The following is a 20942-nucleotide window of genomic DNA, read 5'->3' as shown; positions in this document are numbered from 1 at the left end:
CCAGGGGAAGGAGAAAGATAAGGGAGCAAATCTGTCCCCATGGTGACAGTCACTACTGGGCTCCGGCCAATTGCTTCCATGGGAGACAGCAGACCCAGTACTGCTAGCCAGTTAGATCTTTCAGGAAAAGCCCAATATCTGAATGTTTATATTAAATCAGATTGGATAGCGTCGGGTCACATTTCATAATGCTGGGGCAAGTGTGGACCGAATGTGGCCACAGTGGGCAACTTTGTTTAGGGGCAATATGGTCTCAGCAGGGTTGTCTGAGCAGAGAAGCAACACAGATACTTCTCCTCTCTCTCTCCGTTAGCCATGGGGAGAACGTTCCAGAATGCAGAGGAGGGTACTACAAAGACAGGGGCAGGGAGGGATCCACTGAAGGCAGGAGAGTCAGACAATATGCTCTAGTCACAGCCAGAATGCGATTTGGTGAGTGTTGGGATTAATGCAAATGGCAGTGAGGGTAGAGGGGTAGGCTAAAGTCTGGAACAATTTCTCAGGCCCAGCATCAGAGCATTTAGTGACTGAGTGGATAAGGGACAAGCCCCAGATAGGAAAGGGGAGAGTTGAGGAACAGAGTGATCTTGTTTGAAGCAGAAGTTGCGGTCTGCCATTTTGGAAGAAGAATATGCCCCAGAGGTATGTTCTGTGGGCCGTGCAGGATTAAAATTTCCTTTATATTAACGTCCAGTTCTTGGGGCTCCTGGGCGGCTCCGTTGGCTGAGCATTCGACTCGATTTTGGCTCAGGTCATGATCCCACAGTTGGTGAGATCAAGCCCCACGTCAGGCTCTGCGCTAACAGTGCAGAACCTGCTTGGGATGCTCTGCCTCTCCCTCTGCCTCTTGCCCACTCGCGCTCTCTTTCTCTCTCTCAAAATAAATAAGCTTTAAAAAAAAAAAAACACGAACATTTACATACAAATCTAGATTTCTGACTCCCTTTGAAAAAAAATCTGAGAGTATTAGACATAGATTCCAATAACCAACAACAGCCGGCACTCGGCAGGGGTTGGGGCTGGTGGGGGGCACGGCATGGGCTCCCCCGGGGCTAATTTTACCCACCTGGCTCCTCTAAGTATCTGAGTCTGTGACCCCTGAGGGAGCCGGTTGTGCAAAGCTTAGGAATATACGAGGTCAGCCCAGCAGAGCAAGAAGTGAAGTGATCCAGGCCACAGGCACATTTCAGGACAGAGTAGGGCTCGGCACTCTAGCACTGCAAAGGGCTTTAGAAACCATAGACCGGAAGGGTGAGGACGCACTGGGAAGGCGAAGTAAGGCAAGAAATAGAAGCCGCGTGTGAGTGCACAACGCTATGGAGGAGCCTGTGGTAGAAGGCTTCAAACAGACTGTTGGTGAAAGGTGTGCTGCCATCTTGGATTGGTGATTGGTCAATGCCCAGTAGTGTGGAAAGGGAAAGGGGCACACCCAATGGCCTGGGGCTCTAATTCTCTGTATCTGCCACAGGAACCCCAAATTGTTGCACAAGTGCAAGGAGAGAGAGACAGGGTGGAATGTTCTTCGTTTCCTTGTTGTTTGTTATAGAACCAGAAGCAACCTCAATGTCCATCAGCACAGTTACAGGTAAATAAACCCTAGTCCGTGGTACCTCTGAGGTTGGGGATAGGTGCTTAAAAGGAATCTTCCATCACCTTTAAGCTGTTCGTTATTTTAACCAGACAAATGCGTTTCTGTATCAGTCATGCCATTAAAAGGTAATTGAGAGCACAGGACAATGCGTGTGGCATTTTGCAAGGACTGTCTCCGTAGAGCAGAAGGAGTGGAGAGGAGATCACAACGTCTTGAGGAGTAAACAGGAGGTAAAGGGACAGAAACCGAAGCTGGGGGAATGAGGGAAAGAGGACTAGAAGGCTACAGAGAGACTCAGGTCAGGGAAAGAAGCAAGGGAAAGTTCTTTGTTGGTTCACTTTAAAAAATTTTTTTTGATGCTTTTATTTATTTTTGAGAGAGAGAAAGAGACAGAGTGCCATCAGGGGAGGGGCACAGAGAGAGGGAGACACAGAATCCGAAGCAGGTTCCAGGCTCTGAGCCGTCAGCACAGAGCCCAACGTGGAACTCGAACCTCGAGATCATGACCTGAGGCGAAGTCGGATGCCTGACCGACTGAGCCACCCAGGCACCCCTTTGTTGGTTCACTTTTAACGGGGGTGACGGAAAAACCCAATAAAAGGACATTTTGACTTCTCCTGACAGGGCATTACCACTACAGTAGAGCATGGGGTTTACTTCTGACCCAAGCTCACCCCTATAATTTAGTTCCTGACTCTTCTGATGTAGAAAAGTCTAGAAGAATTTTGATGGGAAATTAAAATGGTTTCATTGGTGGGATAGGACCACGATACCCGTATGAAGATGAAATATTCATTTGGGGGCAATGTTGTTTAAAATAGAACACAGAGGAACATCCATTTGATTAAATGTTATAATAATGAGTGGGGCAGATTAAAAATCGGGGTTTCCAGGTTTTCAAATTTTAAAACAGAGCGAAATGCTAGTAATACAATGTTTGACTTTTCAAATGCATGCTGCAAAACTTCCTGTGTGGTTGAGTCTAGTTGCACTCACAAAAATGAGGAGAGGCGTAAGGAGAAAAAGAAGGAAAGCATTCAATTGTCAACAATGCTTTGCTCTGGGTGATGGAGAAGTTGGTGATTTTACTTTTCCTGCATTTCTGTTGATGGGACAGTTTTCTATTGAAAACATTGTTGCTTTCATCATTCCCCAAAGGAACTGTTTTTAAAACTGTAGTTTGAAAATCATTTATGAGGGAAGACAGCCAAGGAAGGATTCCTGTTTGGCAAGGAATCAGGCAGGCTGGCCCTCAGCAGCCTTTTGGAGACTTTTTTTTCCCCCTTTTACCCAAATGTCAAATGTCAGGCTTCCACACAGTGTGACAGAACCTACAACGATCAACTTCCCCAATGCCGGGCGACAAATGTCAACTCCTCCCCACTCCCAACCAAAGGCCTGTTGTGTGTTCTTAACCCTCAAAGAGAAAACACAGAACTCGGCGGGCTGGGATATGAGCTGGCAAGAGAGGGCTGACCCTGAATGGGTTATGTGACATATAAAGAGAAGAAGGTCGCTCCTCTCCCTCCTCCTGAAGCCCCTCCTTTCCCTCAACATGGCAGGAAGCAACGCAGCCTCATGATTAAGCCTGTGAACTCTGCCTTCGAACACACCCGTATGGAATCCCTGCTCTCACTGAACAGCTCTGGGGCTTCTGGTAAATTCTGTGACTTCTTTGCACTTCTGTTTTCTCCTGCGTAGAGAGGAGATGAAGAGTCCCCTCTTCACTGGGTTCCTTTGAGGATGAACTGAAATAATAAATAAAGTGCATGGAGCCTCCATGTAGTGACGGTTGAGTCGGTGGTTTTATTCTCAGGGTGATCTGATTTGATTTTCTTCTCATGCCACCTTAGGGCCATAATTTTGGGGGATGGAAAAAGAAAGGGCAGTTTGGGGAGAAAGATATGCTTTTTAGTCCTCAGGTTTTTCCGTGAGCATAAAGCCTCCAAATTCTAGGCCGGCGTCCATTTGGAGCCAATGAGCAAATTTGTTGAGCACTCTTCCTTTCCAGGCAGTGTGCTTAAACCCCCTTTCAGGTGTGTGACTAGGTGTCCCATAGATTATCTAATCCTGTCGTGTTTTATTCACCTAAGTCCCAAAAACAGCCACTTGTCCCTTCTTCAGCAACCATACTGATTGAAGCTGACCTCTTCTCTCCAGAAGCAATGGCAATGGCCTTCTACTTGGCCTTCACATTCATTCTTCCTGTTTCCAGTGAACTCTGGAAGCAACCAAAATAGGGGAAGAACCAATCTGGAGAGGATAGCCTTCTGTGTGGACCCAGGGGCTTTGGCCCTCATAGCTACCTGGCCCCAGAGACCCCATGGAGGACCACCAGGCTTACAGTCACCCATCGTCGCTCTGGGAAACACCAGTGACTGTCTCTGCCTTACTAGGTAAGTGCCTCTCACTCACATCGAGTGTTGTGATTCACCTTTCCCCTGTTTTCCCATCACCAGGAGGGAGACATTTGTCATCCAACACGCCATCAGATGTTGGGGTTGCTGCTTCAGGAAACATGTGCGTATCTGAAAATCTTTCTCTGAAGCTCTTTAAAGCCAACCTTTGAGTTAACCAGAGGTCTGATGAGATTTTTCCTTACGTATACCCACCAGGGGTGACTTCGTTGTTGAGTTGGTTGCTATTATTTGACAAATGCATCAGACTATTCCTATCTTCCATTGATCTGTGGTAGGGGAATAGTGGATGTGAAAACAACTTTTTTTTTTTGAAAGGGTGAAAGCAATCCTTCCAAACGATCATAGGTTCACCCCATGATTTTGTCATCTCGTGGAGTTCGTTTTATTACAAGCTAAACTTACGGAAGGAATCCCATTTTGGCTTCATCTTTTGGGACTCCTTTCTTGGCTAAGTTAAAGGTTTAGTTTAGAATGTTCAATTTGGTATCTTATGATTGTCTTACAAAATTTTACAAAAAAGGCAAAATGCTATAGAGAGAGCTGTTCACTATGGTGATGTCCGAAGAGTGGGGCCTGTAATAATTTCTCTTTTGCTCTACAGCAGCACAGAGAAATGGCTTATCCAGGGCTTGTACATGTCTGAGGGGTTGAGATATCCAAGATTAAAATCATGCAGCTTCTGAAAAAATCAGGGGAACGTATATGACATAATTATAATCATAAACTTATATGAGAAATTAGGTACCCAAAGCATAAAACAAAATAGCTTGCATGGAATTGGACAGTCAGGCAATTAGTATGCATATATTGATTACCTGCTGTATGCCAGGCACTTTCAAACCAGGGACATAATCAATATAAAAAAAATATTTGAAGGTACCACATACACATAAGATTGAGTCAGGGAGATAGGATTATGGTAGACTCTTTTACTTTTATTCTCTCCTAACATTTAAAAAAATGTTATGGTTTCGTAATTTAAAAAAAGGGAGAGAAATATTTGAAACATTTAAAAAATGTTATGTTTTCATAATTTAAAAAAAGAGAAAGAAATATTTGAAACAGCATACTGATAAAAGTTGCAAATGCTAATTTTGTGAACTTCATCCCAAGCACTGCTCTTGAGCAGACTCTGAATACTATCTGATTTACCTCTGTAATGATGGTATTATCCATAACATCACTCCCATGTTATAGTGGAGAAATTATTTTATATCAAGCCCAATGTCTTAGAGCTTGTTCAAGGGAGAACTGAGTTCCAGAACGTGGTCAACTGCTACTCCAAACAACACACAAGGGTACATAACACAATTATGCGTGGGATTTCCTACAGTATTTCCTTGATACTTGGCTTTTGGAGCGGATGCCTCCTCAGCTATCTTGGAGTGTTCTCTGCTTTTCTTGTTTATCGCTTTCCCAGACCCAAACTCACAGTTGATCCTCAATCAGCAGATGAATAAACCAATTGCACTTTGATAAGAGAGGCCAGGAACTGGGTTGTCTGCTTCATTTCTCAGAAGTGTCTGTCAACCCTGTGGGATTTTTATGGAGTTTTTGCTGTATGCCTACCATTGCAAACTGAAACACATGATGCCAACTCAACTCGTAAGACAAGCAAACACATAAACTGGGAAGACGGTGATAAAAACAGGAAATAACTTCACCCTGGGAATATTCCAGAAACCAAGTTTGAATAATTGCTTCATGTTCAGTTGGACACAGGTTCACTCCCAGTTTGACTCACACATGTAAATACTCCTGACTACCTTATGACTGTTAAACACACACATGCACACACACACACACACACACACACACACACACCCTTATCTTTTCAAAATGCTAACTGTGCAGCATGAATCAGTCAGTCTGAACTTCAGAGCACTGGGTCCTTCATCATCAACCTTGACTCCTCTCTTTGTCATCCTCACATCCAATCTATCAGCAAACCCTGCCCTGCCACCCACTTTCTAAATTTGAGACCTGTTCTGTCAGTTTGAGTAAATGTTTCATGTGCACATGAAAAAGAATATATATTCTGCAGTTACCAGTTGCTTTGTTCAGTAAATGTCAGTTAGGTCAAGTGTGTTAAATAACGTTGGCCAAAATTTTTCTATTCCTCTTGATTTATTTCTGTTGGTTTGCCCATTATTTACTGATAGAGGAATATTAAAGCCTACCGTTATGAATGTGGATTTATCTATTTCTCCTTTTAGATCTGATTGTTTCTGCCTTATACATATAGAGGCTATATTAGAAAATGTTTCTAGATTTAGCATTGTTCTATCTTTCAATGGTACTGACCCTTTTTGTTATTATAAAATACTCTCTGTATCTATTATATTGCTTCTTACCTTAAAATTGACTTCATCTGGTACTAGAGTAACTAATCAGCTTTCTTTTGATTAGTGTATGCAATATATTTTCTCATCCTTTATTTTCATCCTGTCTGTATACTCATATTTAAGGTTTGTCTCTTGCAAGCAGAAAATAGTAGGTTTTTTTAAAAATTTAGTATGATAATCTCTCTTTTCATTTGAGTATTTAGTCCATTTACATTTAATGTAATAATTAATGCATTACTAACATAATACTAACACATTACTAGCAGTTTCAATTAGTTCCACCTGTTGTGAGTTCCATTTTCTTTCCTTTATTATGAACTTTTACATTAATGACATCTTTTTTTAGGTCATTCTCCTATTAGCTTGTTATTTCCATATTTTTTGTTATCCTACAGATTATAAGTATGATCCTAGACTCATCATGGCCTAATGAAATTAGTGCTTTTACTGGCAATGCAAGGAACTTAGGACATGTTTAATTCCCTTTTACTCTTACCTATTGCATTACTGCTGCTATACATTTTATTTCTACATATATTTTAAACCCCACAAGACATTATTATTATCTTTTAATGCAGTCAATATTCATTTAGATTTAACAACACATTTATTCTTCTGTTGCTCTTCATTCTCTCCTAAAATTTTAGTCGTCCTTATGAGATTATTTTCTTTTTGCCTAAAGGACTTTCCTTAGTCTTTCTTTTAGTTAAAGTCCACCGGTAATGTAGCCACTCAGTTTTTGTTTGTCTGAAAATACACTTATTTCATCTTAAATTTGGATGGATATTTTTACTGGATGTAGAATTATAGGTTGGTAGTTATTTTCTTTCAGGTCTTAATTTTTTTTCTTTTTGGTAATGTTTATTTATTTTTGAGAGAGAGAGAGAGAGAGAGAGAGAGAGAGACAGTGCATGAGTGGGGGAGGGGCAGAGAGAGAGGGAGACACAGAATCTGAAGCAGGCTCCAGGCTCTGAGCTGTCAGCACAGAGCCTGACATGGGGCTCGAACCCACAAACCGTGAGATCATGACCTGAGCCGAAGTTGGTGGCCCAACCGACTGAGCCACCCAGGCGCCCCTCAGGTCTTAATTTTTTAAAGGGTTTTGTCTTTGGACTTCCATCAGTCCTGCTGAAAAAGCAGCTGCCAGTCTCCTTGCTGTTTTCTATCGAAGTGGAGCACTGTGTCTCTATTTTAGGATAACTTCATATCAATTTTCTTGTCTAGCTTTTGTTTGTTCTAGTAGGTGAGATGGTCTGCAACTAGCTATCTGGACAGTTTCCCAGAGAGGAGTTTTACATATTAAATGCCTTTGGTTTTCCTTAGATGATGTTGGAGCTAGCGGCTGGAGGTTGAGGGAACGACAGAAGATCAGAGGGAGAGAGACGTTAAGATAGACAGAGTAACTTTATTTAGGAGGAGTGGACCCCTGGGGCGCCTGGGTGGCGCAGTCGGTTAAGCGTCCGGGCTTCAGCCAGGTCACGATCTCGCGGTCCGTGAGTTCGAGCCCCGCGTCGGGCTCTGGGCTGATGGCTCAGAGCCTGGAGCCTGTTTCCGATTCTGTGTCTCCCTCTCTCTCTGCCCCTCCCCTGTTCATGCTCTCTCTGTCCCCAAAAAAATAAATAAACGTTGAAAAAAAAATTAAAAAAAAAAAAAAAGAGGAGTGGACCCCAGAAGATTAGCAGATGTCTGCGACCATAGGAAAGATATAGGGGACAGAATGGCAATTTATGAAAATAAATGGCCCTAGAATCTGAGAGACTATGATGGCCAATATTACATTTTATTTCTCTTTATTATGTTGTACTTTCCTGAAGTAATGGAGATTCAGAGAGGTTAATCAACATGTGTAATCTCAGATAGCTAGTACGCCTCTTGAGATTTGAACCCATGCCGGTAGGCTCTAGAGCCCACACTTTCAATTGTTTGAATGTTTATTTCTGAGAGAGAGAGAGACAGAGTATGAGCAGGGGAGGGGCCAAGAGAGACAGAGACACAGAATCTGAGGCCAGCTCCAGGCGCCGAGCTCTGAGCACAGAGCCCGATGCGGGGCTTGAACTCATGAGCCGTGAGATCATGACCTGAGCCAAAGTCAGAAGGTCAACCGAGCCCCACCCAGGCATCCCCACAGCCAACACTTTTAACTTCTAAGCTACAAGACCAGAGCCTTCTAAAGTTATCTGATTATAAACCAAAGTGAGAGATATCTCATGAATCTATATGCACATATTCACAATCAAAACTTTCACTAATCAATATTATCCATATTATGTGTAATACATCATGAAATATTCTATTCTATTCTATTCTATTCTATTCTATTCTATTCTATTCCTATTCCGTTCTGTTCGGTTCCATTCTATTTCATCCCATCCCATTCTATTTGCTGGGTCAACATAAATGGGTGGGTCCCCCATTTCAGATAAAAATCACTGCTAAAGACAATGACTTACCCTAAGGATTAGTAAAATACACAGCTCTGATTTGCTGGGGAAAGTTCTGAAAGCAAAAAAGCCACTTATATTGTTGTTCAGAGATTTTAACAACAGAACAGCTTTGGGTCACCCCCTTCAGATTCTCTGGTAGGCAGCCTTCAATAGGCATGTTAACTTTCTACTGGCACTGAGCAAGGGAGGACGTTATTTTGCTTGTTTGGGAACACATCTTAGTTCTCTCTACACAGCACAAGGGCTGACGAGGTCACTCAGTAAATGTTTGCTGCTTGAGTCAAGTAAAGGGTCATCTCAGAGTTTTTCTCCTCTATTCTCTATTTAGCCCTGAGTAAAGAGAGCTATGTATGCCATCTCACTCTGGGTCAGAGTCAACAGTAAAAGAATCTCCTAGAATGGTCACTTTCCCAAAGTTGCCGTTTTAGTCTGCTGTGGCACCGAGGGATTAAAGAAAAATTACCACCCCCCCTCCCTTTCCAGAATTTCCTGTCCTGTCTTGTGGTTGACTTAAAATATTTCAGCTCCCACCTCCCTCTTTCTCACCATTACTTGTTCATGGTTAAAGAGGTTATAAATTTGCAAAGGAAATGATTAAGCAAATCCAACGCTCTTGGCCCGGGACCTGATTTTTCAAGGCCCCAGTTTTGGAGAGCTGAAGAAATCTGTGTGATGAAGGGTTTGCACATGAGTTTTTAGCCTTAGTCAGGACTGGGGCATAGTTTCCTGTTTTTGTACCCTCAGAACTGCTAAGCTCCTGGTGAACAAGTGGCCAGCGGAGATAGGGAGGGGGTGGGGGCTTCGGGGAGAGGGTTGGGAGTCCAGAGGGGAGGAGAGAGCTATTCCTCCGTCAGCTCTGGCAGAACTTTAGTGAAAGTGGAAAGATTTTTTTTTTTTTTAAGGCAATGAAAAAGAGACTAGAGGCAGATTCTAGACATTGAAGTTGAGGCTTTGAGTGGTAAAGAGGGGAAGAGACAAGTTTGAGCAGGGCTCCCAGATACTCAAAGAACAGTCGGATCTCAAAACGTTCCAATGAGCATGAGCGTTTATTCGACACGTGTGCGCCAGGCACAGTGCTAGCTGCTTGGCGTGGAGTAGATCATTAAATCCACTTGGCGTCTCTATCTGATAGATGTCAAAGCGAAGTTAGACACGTTTAGTGAGGTGGCGTTACTGGGACCATTCACAGACATGTTCATTTCTTTAGATACAGGATGGGTGTGGGGCCCTAGCCACTGTTGCTTTTCTCATTTTAGTTTTTTCTTTCATAGCAGGGCTTGAGGTCGTGCTGGGCATTTGCCCGTCCACGCCTCTTTCCATGTTTCCCTTTGAACTGCATTTCCCAGGTTCCATTGCCAACTGGATTCTAGTTAAGTTCCAAGATATTTTTCCTCTGCCCTTCTGTCAGCAGAAAGGCAGTGCTCCCTGAGAGCCCACTCCGGTCCCAGCTACCCTCAGGCAGCCTCTCCCACCCCTATGCGGTGCCCCGCCCCCCTCCCCCCCCCCCCCCCCCCCCCCCCCCCCCCCCGCCCTGCCCAGGGTGTCCAGACTCTCTCGCTTTGGTAGTATCGCCTCTTCCTTCTGTCTGTCTGGCCCCCATGGTATGGCGGCATTCTTCTTCTGTGTCTAATCTCTAGGTGGTCTCCTTGTCACGTGCTTCCTTTTTCAGCTCTGCCAGTACCTATAAATTCCCCTCTATTGAACCACGTGGCACAGGGACCCTAAGCGAGACACAGATGTTTGTGCCTCAGACACCGGTCCCTGAGACAAGAGCTTGGAGGCAGGTAGTTTATTTGGGAGGTGACCCCAGGAAGCACAAATGACGGAGAGTATGTTCATGAGTGCGTCACTACTGTGAGCAGGTAGGATTCAGTTTTGCTGGGGACCCCGGGCGAACATTCAGCAGACACATCAAAAGTGTCCCTCGGAGAGATGGGGAAGCAGAGATATTTATCTGCTGTCTCCCCATCCCTCATTGCTTGAAAGCTGTCCCTCGGGGCCTAAAATTTTAGGCATTTCCAGATTGCCCGGCAGGTGAGCTGAACAAGTTCCCCTAGCCCCTGGAGAAAGCCACCAAAAGGAAAAGCCAGTCGTGGAGGGAATTCTGAAATGGGCTGAAGAGAAATGAGGCGGACCATCCACCCTGTCTGCTACCATGGCAACCTAGCTACTATTATAAGAAGATACAGTCAAGGAAAGCCAAAGGCAGACTCAAGTCAAATTCTGGGGAATTTCTAGAATTCCCCAGAAATTCTACTTTACTGGAGAATGGGATGGCCATCAGGGAAAAGTCAGTATTTTTCTTTTTCTTCTCTCCTCCTTCGTTTCTTTGTTCTTTTACTCTTCTCAGCAACTTTCTGAGTTAAGTACTACTCTTATTCCCATTCTACAGAGGAACAAATTAAGGCTCTAATATGTGCAATCACTTGCTCACCGTCTCCCAGCCTTGGGTCATGGGCGCGGATCATCTGGGTGGATCAGGGGCCAAATTCCAAACCCACACTTATGACACTTGGAAATGAGTATTTAAGCACTCTCGTAGGGACCAGCCCCATTTCGAGGTTTTATCTAAATGGGTATGTCTTCTGCTTTTTGAAGCGGCTTAAGAAGAGAATGATTACATTTTGTAACACTGAGTAGAGAGTTCGGGTCGCGCAATGAGTATTAGTCGGGTTGAGTTTACGTTAGATCCTACCTACCGCCAAAATACAGGTTGGATTCTGCCATGCTCCAGCTCCGATATTTTCTTCCCTATTTCTCAGGAGAAGTTTAAACTTCTTCCTCTGGGCTCCTTACTTCATGACCTTGATGATCTGGTCTGTGCCTCCTCTCCAGCTTCCACTGTCTTATCTTTCCTCCCCTCGGCCTCACTCTGGCCACACTGAGCTAATTGCCGTTGTCTCTGTAGACCCTGGGCTTCGGCACTTCCTGTTCTGCTGGGAACGCCTCTGGCCGACTCTTTCTCATTCTTTGCGAATCTGCTCAACTGTTACCACCTCAAATGGCCAACCTCCCTCCCCTGGAGTCCTGTAGCAGTGCCTTCCTCTGAGCTCCACAACACCCTACGTTTACTTATCACACATTATATTGTTATTGTCCTTTTGTCTGCCTGTCTCTCCCACAGACCTGAAAACATGTCTTTGGGAGCTTAGGTTGGGTTTCAGCCTTGACTCTGACATGTGTGTCCTTGGGCAGCGTTGCATCTCCTCTCTGAGCCTTAGTTTCCTCATCTGTAAAATGGGTAGGAAGCAAGGCAATTTATGTGGCACAGGACATCTGGCATCTAGTAAGTCCAACGTGAGGTATGCATCTTCCGGGCTAATCTTTTTAAGTTGATGATCAGTGGCGTGGTAGCTCTACCTAGACCCGTGCTTTTCAAATTTCCCTGCGTCGGAACCACCTGGAGCACTTGCTAAAACACACAATGCTGGGCCCCACCCTGAGACTTTTTGATCCAGTGGGTCTGGAGTAGGGCTTGAGAATTCGCAGCTTTAATTCGTTCTCGGGTGCTGCTGATGCTGATTGTTAGGGGACCACACTCTGAGAACCACTAGCCTAGGCAGCTGGGGAGGGTGGATGTCTGATTAAAGTGATCGAACACTTCGTGCTGAAATAAACTCATACCAGAGCGTAAGGCAACCCACTGCCCAATGGATGTGGCCATAGGGTATCTATCAAATACATCCATTCAGCCAATATTTGTTGAGGATCCACTGCATCTAAGCATCATGCCAGACATTGACGACGGAGCCGTGAGAGAGACAGACATAAAGTCCCTGATGTTGATGAGCTCGGTCTAATGGTCCCGTTCTGGAGGGCAAGGCATCATAAATGCACATGTCCCATCAGTCGGAATTGAAGGGCATCCTTGGTCTGAGGAGTGGCTAACTTTAAAGATACTGATGTCAAAAAGTGCCTGTTTATTGCATCACTGGAGTTGCCTCTAAATATCTATTTCACCAGGGGCGCCTGGGTGGCTCAGTCGGTTGAGCGACTAACTTCGGCTCGGGTCACGATCTCACGGTTCGTGGGTTCGAGCCCGGCGTCGGGCTCTGTGCTGACAGCTCAGAGCCTGGAGCCCGCCTCGGATTCTGCGTCTCCCCCTCTCTCTGTTCCTCCCCTGCTCGTTCTCTGTCTCTCTCTGTCTCCCCAAAACAAATGAACGTTAAAAAAAAATCTATTTCACCAAAATGATACATCAAAAATTGATTATGCTAATCCCAGAATCCCCTGGTCTGGAACTGTAGCCATCACTTGGCATTGATCTTAGGGTGAAGTAAACCCATGGAACATGGCACAGCAGAGTCCAGAGAAGCAGAGCTAGGCTATGATACAACATCGGAGAAATGAAATGATAAACATCCTTACTGCTATTATTATTATTAGCCAGTGGGAATGGGAGTTTTCTGCTGCTTGGTGCTAGAAGTTCCCTATGACATAATAGCTTTCCTTTATTAGCTCTTTATTATGCACCAGCCACCAGCTCCACACAACAGGCACTAAGACTGTCCCATTGTTTAGGGAGGAAACTGAGAAGTCAAGTCACTTGCCCGCTAGTTGCGTGTAGAGACGTGAGAAGTAAGGCTGTGTCGTGGGGCATGAAAAGCTGGTGAGGGTAATTTATATGCTTTGCAGTGACACCAACCTAAATGGTTTGCAATCACAATATCCTTTCTTAAGCCTCTTTCCAGACGAAGCTGACAGGAATGGAAAAACCAACCAACCAACTCTATCTCTGCCTGGCGGCCTGGGAGTCACCCAAGGCAGTTGACTTGCCCAGGTTGGCCCTCTTATTCTAAACTTGACGGCTTTCTAGAAGTTCATCAACAAACACATTCTTAAGAGCTGTTTTGGCCCGACCTCCTCATTAGGGAGTCAGGGAAAAGAGCTTGGCTGGAGATGGTAGCACCCTATGTTCTAGAACTCCCCCATGTGGCCGGATTTAAACAACAGCATCCGTGAGTGAGAGCCCAGCGGGAAAGCAATGAGCTCCTTCAGTGGCGACCATTGGCAGAAAAGCAACTGGGGGCCATTTTGTCAAGAAGTACTCCTTTGGAGAAAAACAAAACAAAACAAAAGGCATACAGGTGCACGCCAGTGTCCTCATAATAAACTATAACAAAGGTGGCAATTAAGTTCCATTAGGGGCAGACAGCTTTAAATTAGATAATGTATTCAGAAAGCATTCTATAAACTGCGGAGTGCGAGAATGTGGAGCATTACTATTATTATCCTTATTTCTGCAAAATTGCCCGGATTGCTATGCCTGCCAAGGCCAGTTAAAGGGCCAGGGGATAGAGAAGACCAAATGAGGAGCTCCCTGGGGAGAGGAGACAGACGCGAAAGGGTTAAGCTCCCCAGAACACCAATGTATGCAAAGGTTTTCAGGCCAGCGCTAAGATCTGAATTACAAATTTACAGAATTTGCTGCTCAGTAATTTTTTTTTTCCTCCCCTAATGGAGCCTGCTAATTTCCAGTTGGCCACTTTGTGTTCACTGATGGCATGAGGAAGGTCTAGCATGCGGAGACGTATTTCTACTCCCCGTGCGGACCCCCTTTTAAGAAGGCTTCAAAAGGGACATGCAGAGGATGCTTAAAACCCACCCTCATCATTCTTACCATTCTGCAAAGCGCATGCCCTGCGTCTGCGGCTTGGGTGAGTTAATAATTGAAATCCTCTTCCTTTCCAAAATTGTCTTGAAAGTAGGAAGGCTAGCTGATTTACCTTTTGGTGGCTTAAGATCCACGTGGGACTATTTGGCCTAAGAAATGGCGTTTGTCAGGTCCGGATTGTAGAAATCTGTTCCCTTCTGGGGGTGGGGGGCCAGTCGGAGAAGGAGCCAGCGGGACACAGATTCCAGTCTCTTGGAGTCTGATTTAATGGGGCTCCACTGCCATTGCCTCTGGACTGTTTGCAAGCAAACAAGGACAGTCCAGCTCAAGCGTGTGCGTGTGTGTGCGCGTGTGTGTGTTGAAATCCTGGGTAGCTGGCTCCAAGAAAGAGCAGGGGGAATGCGACAAAAACCGAAGCACTTAACTTTCTTTCTCTTTTCCCTCCGTTTTTGGCATTTCTTTAGGCATGCCTCCCCTCCCCTGGATGATGAATTCACGAGGGACCTCATGGACTGCTGAGAACAAGCACGCTTTTGAATGAACTCTTTTACGGGTATCAGTCCAAAAGTCACCATCAGCTGCAACTGAAAAGCAGAGTGGGTTTTGTTTTTGTTTTTGTTGTTTTGTTTTTGTTTTTGTTTTTCCCCCCAGTGGCGGCCAGTTCGGCTCAAAAGCTCAGTTCTTGGAAGGGCCACTTCTTCTTGCCACTGGAGAAGACACACCTCCCTGTGCACCTAAAAATAAAAAGTAAATAAATAAATGAGTTTGTAAATTTTTAACGAGGTCCCTCCGGCCCCTCCTGCAGGCCATAATTCCCTTTCAGTTTCAGAGAGTGTGTTTCGTGTCTCCACGTGCACAGCTCTGCCTTCCAAGTGGCCCTTCTGGGCTCCGCAGTTTGAGGAACTTGGGTCCCTCAAGGCAGAGCCTTCTCCTGAGCTCATCTGGGGAGTCTCTGCTCTTTTTCACAGGAGTTCAGCGGGAGGCATGGAAATTAGTATTGTCTGTAAACGCACCAGGAATGAGCTCTCAACTAAAAAACAAAACAAAATACACCACACACACACACACACACACACACACAGCAAACCCTCAAAACTCAAAAATGGGGTTTTAACGCGCTTCTGAGGCTACTACTAGATTTCAAATCTCCCAAACAAGTCATTTTCCGAGTCTACTCTGGCTTCAGTTTTCTTGCCTTTTAAAAATGACAATAACAAAAAAACCAAAGCAATGTCATTAAAAGATTGCTCTCTCTTTTTTTTTGGCCAGGACGATATGAAACTGTTACAGAAAGAGTTGGGTTTGCAGAGAGGTTCTCAGCAAAGAACTCATTTAAGATTTTTTTTAAATCCAGGGAGGTGGGGGGGATGGGGGGAGGGCTCCTTCTGCATTAGTGACTCAGCCCTGCCTGGGGGCATTTCTCATCAGGGCAAAAAGCCCCTGTGCCCAGCGAGGTGAAACTTGCAAATGAAACTGTCACCTTTCTCAATGGACGACTACGGCCCAGAGCTCACCAAAGGTCACACTAGGCGCCCCCCCTGGTGTTTGGGGACAAAGGAATAAACAGCTGCCTGGCCCCGTGTTCTATGATGATGTTGGTGGAGGAAAGTCACCCAGCCAGTAAGGGCTTCCCCAAAGGACTTTTTCCTGATTTGCGCCAAGTTAAGCATTCAGACAGGAGGCGGCATGAGGTCATTCTCAACCGGGTGAGTCACAGACACTGATCTCCAGGTTGGAGCAGCAGATCCGAAGAGGCTAAAGGGAAAGCTGCAAGGAAAAGACCTCTGATCTTTATTTGAAACCTAGCAATGGGCATCCACGCTGACAGCTAGCTGGCCACAGCAGCAGCCGACGCCACGCCCTCCCCCCATCTGCTTTTTTAGAGATACCATTTTTTTCCTGAATGCATTTTCCAAATGCCTTTTTTTTTTTTTGGCCAAAGCAATGGTTTTATTTTCCTAATGTAAGAGTTGTCAGAAGAGCATATTCAATGTTTACTTCAGATCAACGCGTGACGGCTTTGCACAAGCCAGCGCGTATGTGCGAATCTGTGTTTGCTACACGTGCCTGTTTGTATGTGTGATTATGAATATGTTCATGAATTTATTCCTGTATGTAATATAGAAGTATGAATGCGTGCATGCATTTGTGCATTTCTGCATGTAAAGCATGCTTATATGTATGGACGTGTCCCTACGTGGGAATGAACACATATCTGAATATCATGTGCGTATCTGTAATGGACTCTGCCCAGCCCCTCTCCTCTAGCTGTTATGGGATCCCAGCTTCTCAGCTTAGTGGGAGCACCGGGCCTGTCCCACCGCTTCCCAGGGTGGCCCGTGACTCACCAACAAGGGTACAAAGGCTGGCCCCCTTGGCTCAAGATAGAACCCAACTGCAGTGTGCAATTCTGGCTCCAGAGCCCCCTGAGGGATCAGGATGGAACTCAACTCCAGCTGAGACCAATCCTTGCTCAGCTCCCTCCCCTGCCCTGTTGTTCACTTCCTCTCCCTCCCCCCTCCTGGTCCTCCCTGGGTATGTCACATGCTTCTGAATCCCTATCTCAGGCTCTACTCCAGGCAGCCTGGCCTAAGGCAGGACTTTTATGTAAGTGGGAGTGTGTGCATGCAAATATATGTGTGCACACATTTGCATGTGTACGTGCCCATATACAAGGGGAAAAATCTAGGAGCATCTGCGAAGGAAACCAAAATGGAGGAAGAACACTGATTTCATGCTGTGGAAGATGAAGGTGTCTCAGAGAGGACAAGAGACCTGCTTTAAAAGTTGAAAAGTAAAAGATGCTTTAGATGTAAATGTATTTTTTTTATTAAATCAGAAAAAGAAAGGTACAGTATACATGATATCAATCAATCATATGCTACTTTGAATTACATTTTAATAGACTCATGGTCCTATTTACTCCTCTGTACACGTATTAAAAAAAAAAAACCTCGGGTATTTGAATAATCTTCTGGAAATTTTTTATTAACTGGGGTTATGGGGAGGGTTTTATCGGAGCACATCCTGAAACATTAGGAAATTACAGACAGACTTTGAGATAAGTGTCAGACAGAACAGATGAAGGAAGTCCCTCAGCCATCTGAGAAGCATTAATAATGTAAGATGCGGAGACCAAATCTTTGTTAGGGCTACAGGACGCAGGATTAAAACGGAGACCTCGGTGCCCCCTTGTGTCGCAAAGTAAACTTGCAACTGCATTTATTTTGTGCCTTTTTTTTTTTTTTTTTTTTTTCCCTGAAGTTGTAATCCTTGTCCTCATCACTGAGCGCAGCTGTCTTCCCAAATCATTTCAAACCCTCTGCGGTCAATCTTTTCCCTCTCATCAATAACTTTCAAGGACCTTATTCGAAAAGCGACTCGTATTCATTCCTTTTCCATTCCCCACACATTCCATTTCAGGAAGTTGGCAACCTCCCGGCACAGAGCCCATGTTGTCCCTCCTCCAAATGTGAACTTAACCGGATTTTTGTCTCTCCTCTTGGAGCTCAGAAGAGGAGCCTGCATGTACTACAGAACTTAATTCCCTCTGCAACTTACTCACCACTGCCACGTTTCGTAACTTCGCCAGGACGCATTCCTCCGCCCCCTCCGCTCTCTGCTTGGCAACCTTCAACTCTTCTGACCTAACCGGTTAACCTGCTAAACCATCTTTACGGTCATTCACCGGAAAAGATTGGACCCGAGACGTAAATAATACACCTCAATATACAACAGCTCAGGCTTAATTTGTAGGCAGAATTTCATTTGATGGCCACGAGAAGAAGACTATGTACATGGAGTGGGCTGGGGGAGGAAACGGAGTAGGGAGAAGACATCTTGGTGCAGGACAACTTGGTGGGAACTGTAGTAATTTGTTTACTTGGTTTTACCAGCTGGTCCGATGGATACAGGGTCTGTCTGCACTTGGGCGTCCAACATCCGCTTTGGTCCCTGGAGAAAAATAGAAAGAAGTTGCACCCTAATGAAAGGCTGAACCATCAAGGGCAATGACTGCCGTCTATTTAGCACTTACTCTGTGCCAGGTGTTGAGCTAAACAAATGCACTTTTTTCATGAGTGGTGGATAAAAGAATGGCCACCAGTCAGATGTTGCAGCGCAATGCCCAGTTATAGTCTTTCTAGCATTGCGAAATCTTGGAGAAATTACTTAACTCTTTTTTTTTCACTTAGTATTTAAGTAATCTCTGTACCCAGTGGGGCTTGAGTTCACCACCTCGAGATCGAGTTGTGTTCTCTCCCGCCTAAGCCAGACAGGCTCCTTATCTACCTCTGTAAACTCAGCTTCTCCATCTTTAAAATGGGGACAATACAATGTCTCAGAGGGTTGCTCCAAGGTAAAGTGAGTTCATTCCTGTGAAGTACTTAGAACACTACCTGCGCTGTGAAGAACGCTTCACAGTTGTGTCTTGCTTTAGCTACCCCGTCCGATCACTTGTGAAACACGTTGCCCTGCTTAACTTTTTACGAAACATAATCACCATCTGAAATGATCTTATCATCTATGCCCTGATATCTGTCTTCTCCACCTGAATGGAATAAACTCTGAGTCAAGTATCATTATTACTATTGCTATTATTATTATTTTACCTTTTCTGCCCAGTATAATGTATATACAATAAAATCAACCTCTTTGTGTACAGTTCTGTGAGCCTCGACCAACCCAAATAGTCATGTCACCACCACCAAAATCAAGATATAGCGTAGTGCAACCCACTCCCCAGATCCCCTTTGAGTCTCTTTGGAGTCAACCCCTTGCCCCAACCTCCAGACCCCGGCAACCACTGATCTGTCTCTATCCCTAGAATTTTGCTTTTCCAGGACAGCATATCAACAGAATCCAAGTACATAGCCTTTGAGTCCAGATTCTGTCATATAGCATAATGGATTTGCGATGCATCCATGTTGCTGCATATATAAGGGGTATTTTATTGTTGGTCCTGTTTTACAGTATATGTAGTATAGGCTAGTGATAGTATAATACAGGATAGTATATATATTTCAGTAAAGTGTGTATGTGTGTGTGTGTATATATACATATATATATATGAGATAGTGTGATATAGCAAAGTATATATAGTTGTACAGTATAGTGTAATATATAGTATAATAAAGTATATATAGTACAGTATATATACATAGTACAGGCTAGTATTATGTAATATAGGATGCCATAATATAGGATGATGTATATTGTATAGTATACATATAATGAAATCTAGTGTATTAAATGTAGCATGGCATATTATAGTATAGCATAGTATAAATAGTATAGTATATATTATATAATACAGATAATATATATAGGGTAATATAATACAATAAATATAGTATGGTATAGTGTATGTAGCACAGTGTAGTATGCAATAGCATATATACTACAGTATAGTATAATATTGGGTAGAATAGTATAATATGTTATTACAAAGCATATTTATATATGTATATAGCCTAGTAATACACATAGTATCATGTCGTATAATGTAGTATAGCGGAGCATACACAGTATAGGATAAGATAGTACAACACACAGTGTAGGACAATAGTGTAATGGTATAGTGAATATAGCATGGCTTAGTAATATAGCATGGCTTAGTAATATAGCATGGCTTAGTATAGTACAACAGATAGGATGTACACAGGGTGCGTATATGGTGCGTATACAGTACAACGTACTGCGGCATATGTTGCATAGTGTAATACAGAGTAGTACAGTGGAAAGCACCTTCTGTAGAGTAGAATGCAATGTAGTGCAGTTTACCGCTGGAATCAGATCGCTGGGTTTTGAATTCCAGATCGGCCACTTCCTGGCTGCTTGACTTTGGTCAGGTTGCCTTAACCCCGTGCACCTCAATTTTACCAGCGGAGCTTCGCAGGGAGGCCGTGCAGAGCAGATGGGAGCGTATGTGAAGTGCGGTCGCGCAGTAGGTGCTATAAAAGAGTTACTGTGATTGCTTTTTGTTGCATTCGTTCATTCACGGGACAGCACGTATGGGTCACCTACTCTGTGCAATACAGTGTGTCCGTCTGGGAAGACGAAGAGGAGAGGCCAACACGGAGTAGTGAAAGTTGGGACTCAAAGCTCGAGGACGGCTCCGTCCCTCTCAGGTTCCTGACTTCTGATCAATCCCTTGTCTGTGAGCCTGTTGTCTCATTCGTGAGGTCACCCTGGTCCTCCCAGCATCCTCTGGAGCTGACCCCATCATCACTGTCACCATCAACTCAAAGGAGAGAGCTCAGTGAGCTCAAGTCACTCATTTGCCACCAGGAAGTGGTGGACCCGAGCTCCGTGTCCCGTGTGCCCGAGTCCTGAGCTCGTGTCCTGCGCTCTAGGTGGCTCCCAGCCAGTCCGTCTGCCTTGCACCGTGAACACCTAAGTCACAAAGTTGCCGGACACTTGGTGGCATCTCACTCACCTGCATCTTTACAGCCTAGGGAGGGGCTGACTGAAGAAGAATCATAATAATCACAAGAATAAAAATCACTGTTCCCCCCTGACAAATTACAA

General features: G+C 44.5%; 1 protein-coding gene and 1 long non-coding RNA gene across 10 annotated transcripts in view; one reads left to right on the top strand and one right to left on the bottom strand.

Moving 5' to 3' along the window:
* Window positions 1-1174: 1174 nt before the first annotated feature.
* LOC123384264 lies at window positions 1175-15456 on the top strand. Its single transcript, XR_006595051.1, has 3 exons — window positions 1175-3248; window positions 3807-3987; window positions 14264-15456. It is a non-coding gene; the product is annotated as an uncharacterized LOC123384264 (long non-coding RNA).
* Window positions 15457-17219: 1763 nt separating this feature from the next.
* BCAS1 (brain enriched myelin associated protein 1) overlaps window positions 17220-20942 on the bottom strand; it is a 100642-nt gene continuing 96919 nt past the window's right edge. For all 9 annotated transcript variants that reach the window (XM_045053477.1, XM_045053478.1, XM_045053482.1 and 6 more), the window contains one exon: window positions 17220-18368. In XM_045053477.1, the coding sequence (XP_044909412.1) occupies window positions 18294-18368 (75 nt within the window). In that variant the 3' untranslated portion in view covers window positions 17220-18293. The remainder of the gene's footprint in view (window positions 18369-20942) is intronic.

The sequence above is a fragment of the Felis catus genome, chromosome A3, assembly GCF_018350175.1.
Source record: "Felis catus isolate Fca126 chromosome A3, F.catus_Fca126_mat1.0, whole genome shotgun sequence".
NCBI classification, from domain to species: domain Eukaryota; kingdom Metazoa; phylum Chordata; class Mammalia; order Carnivora; family Felidae; genus Felis; species Felis catus.
The sequence above is the reverse complement of the archived record's forward strand: the minus strand, read 5'-3'. Positions and strand labels throughout refer to the sequence as shown.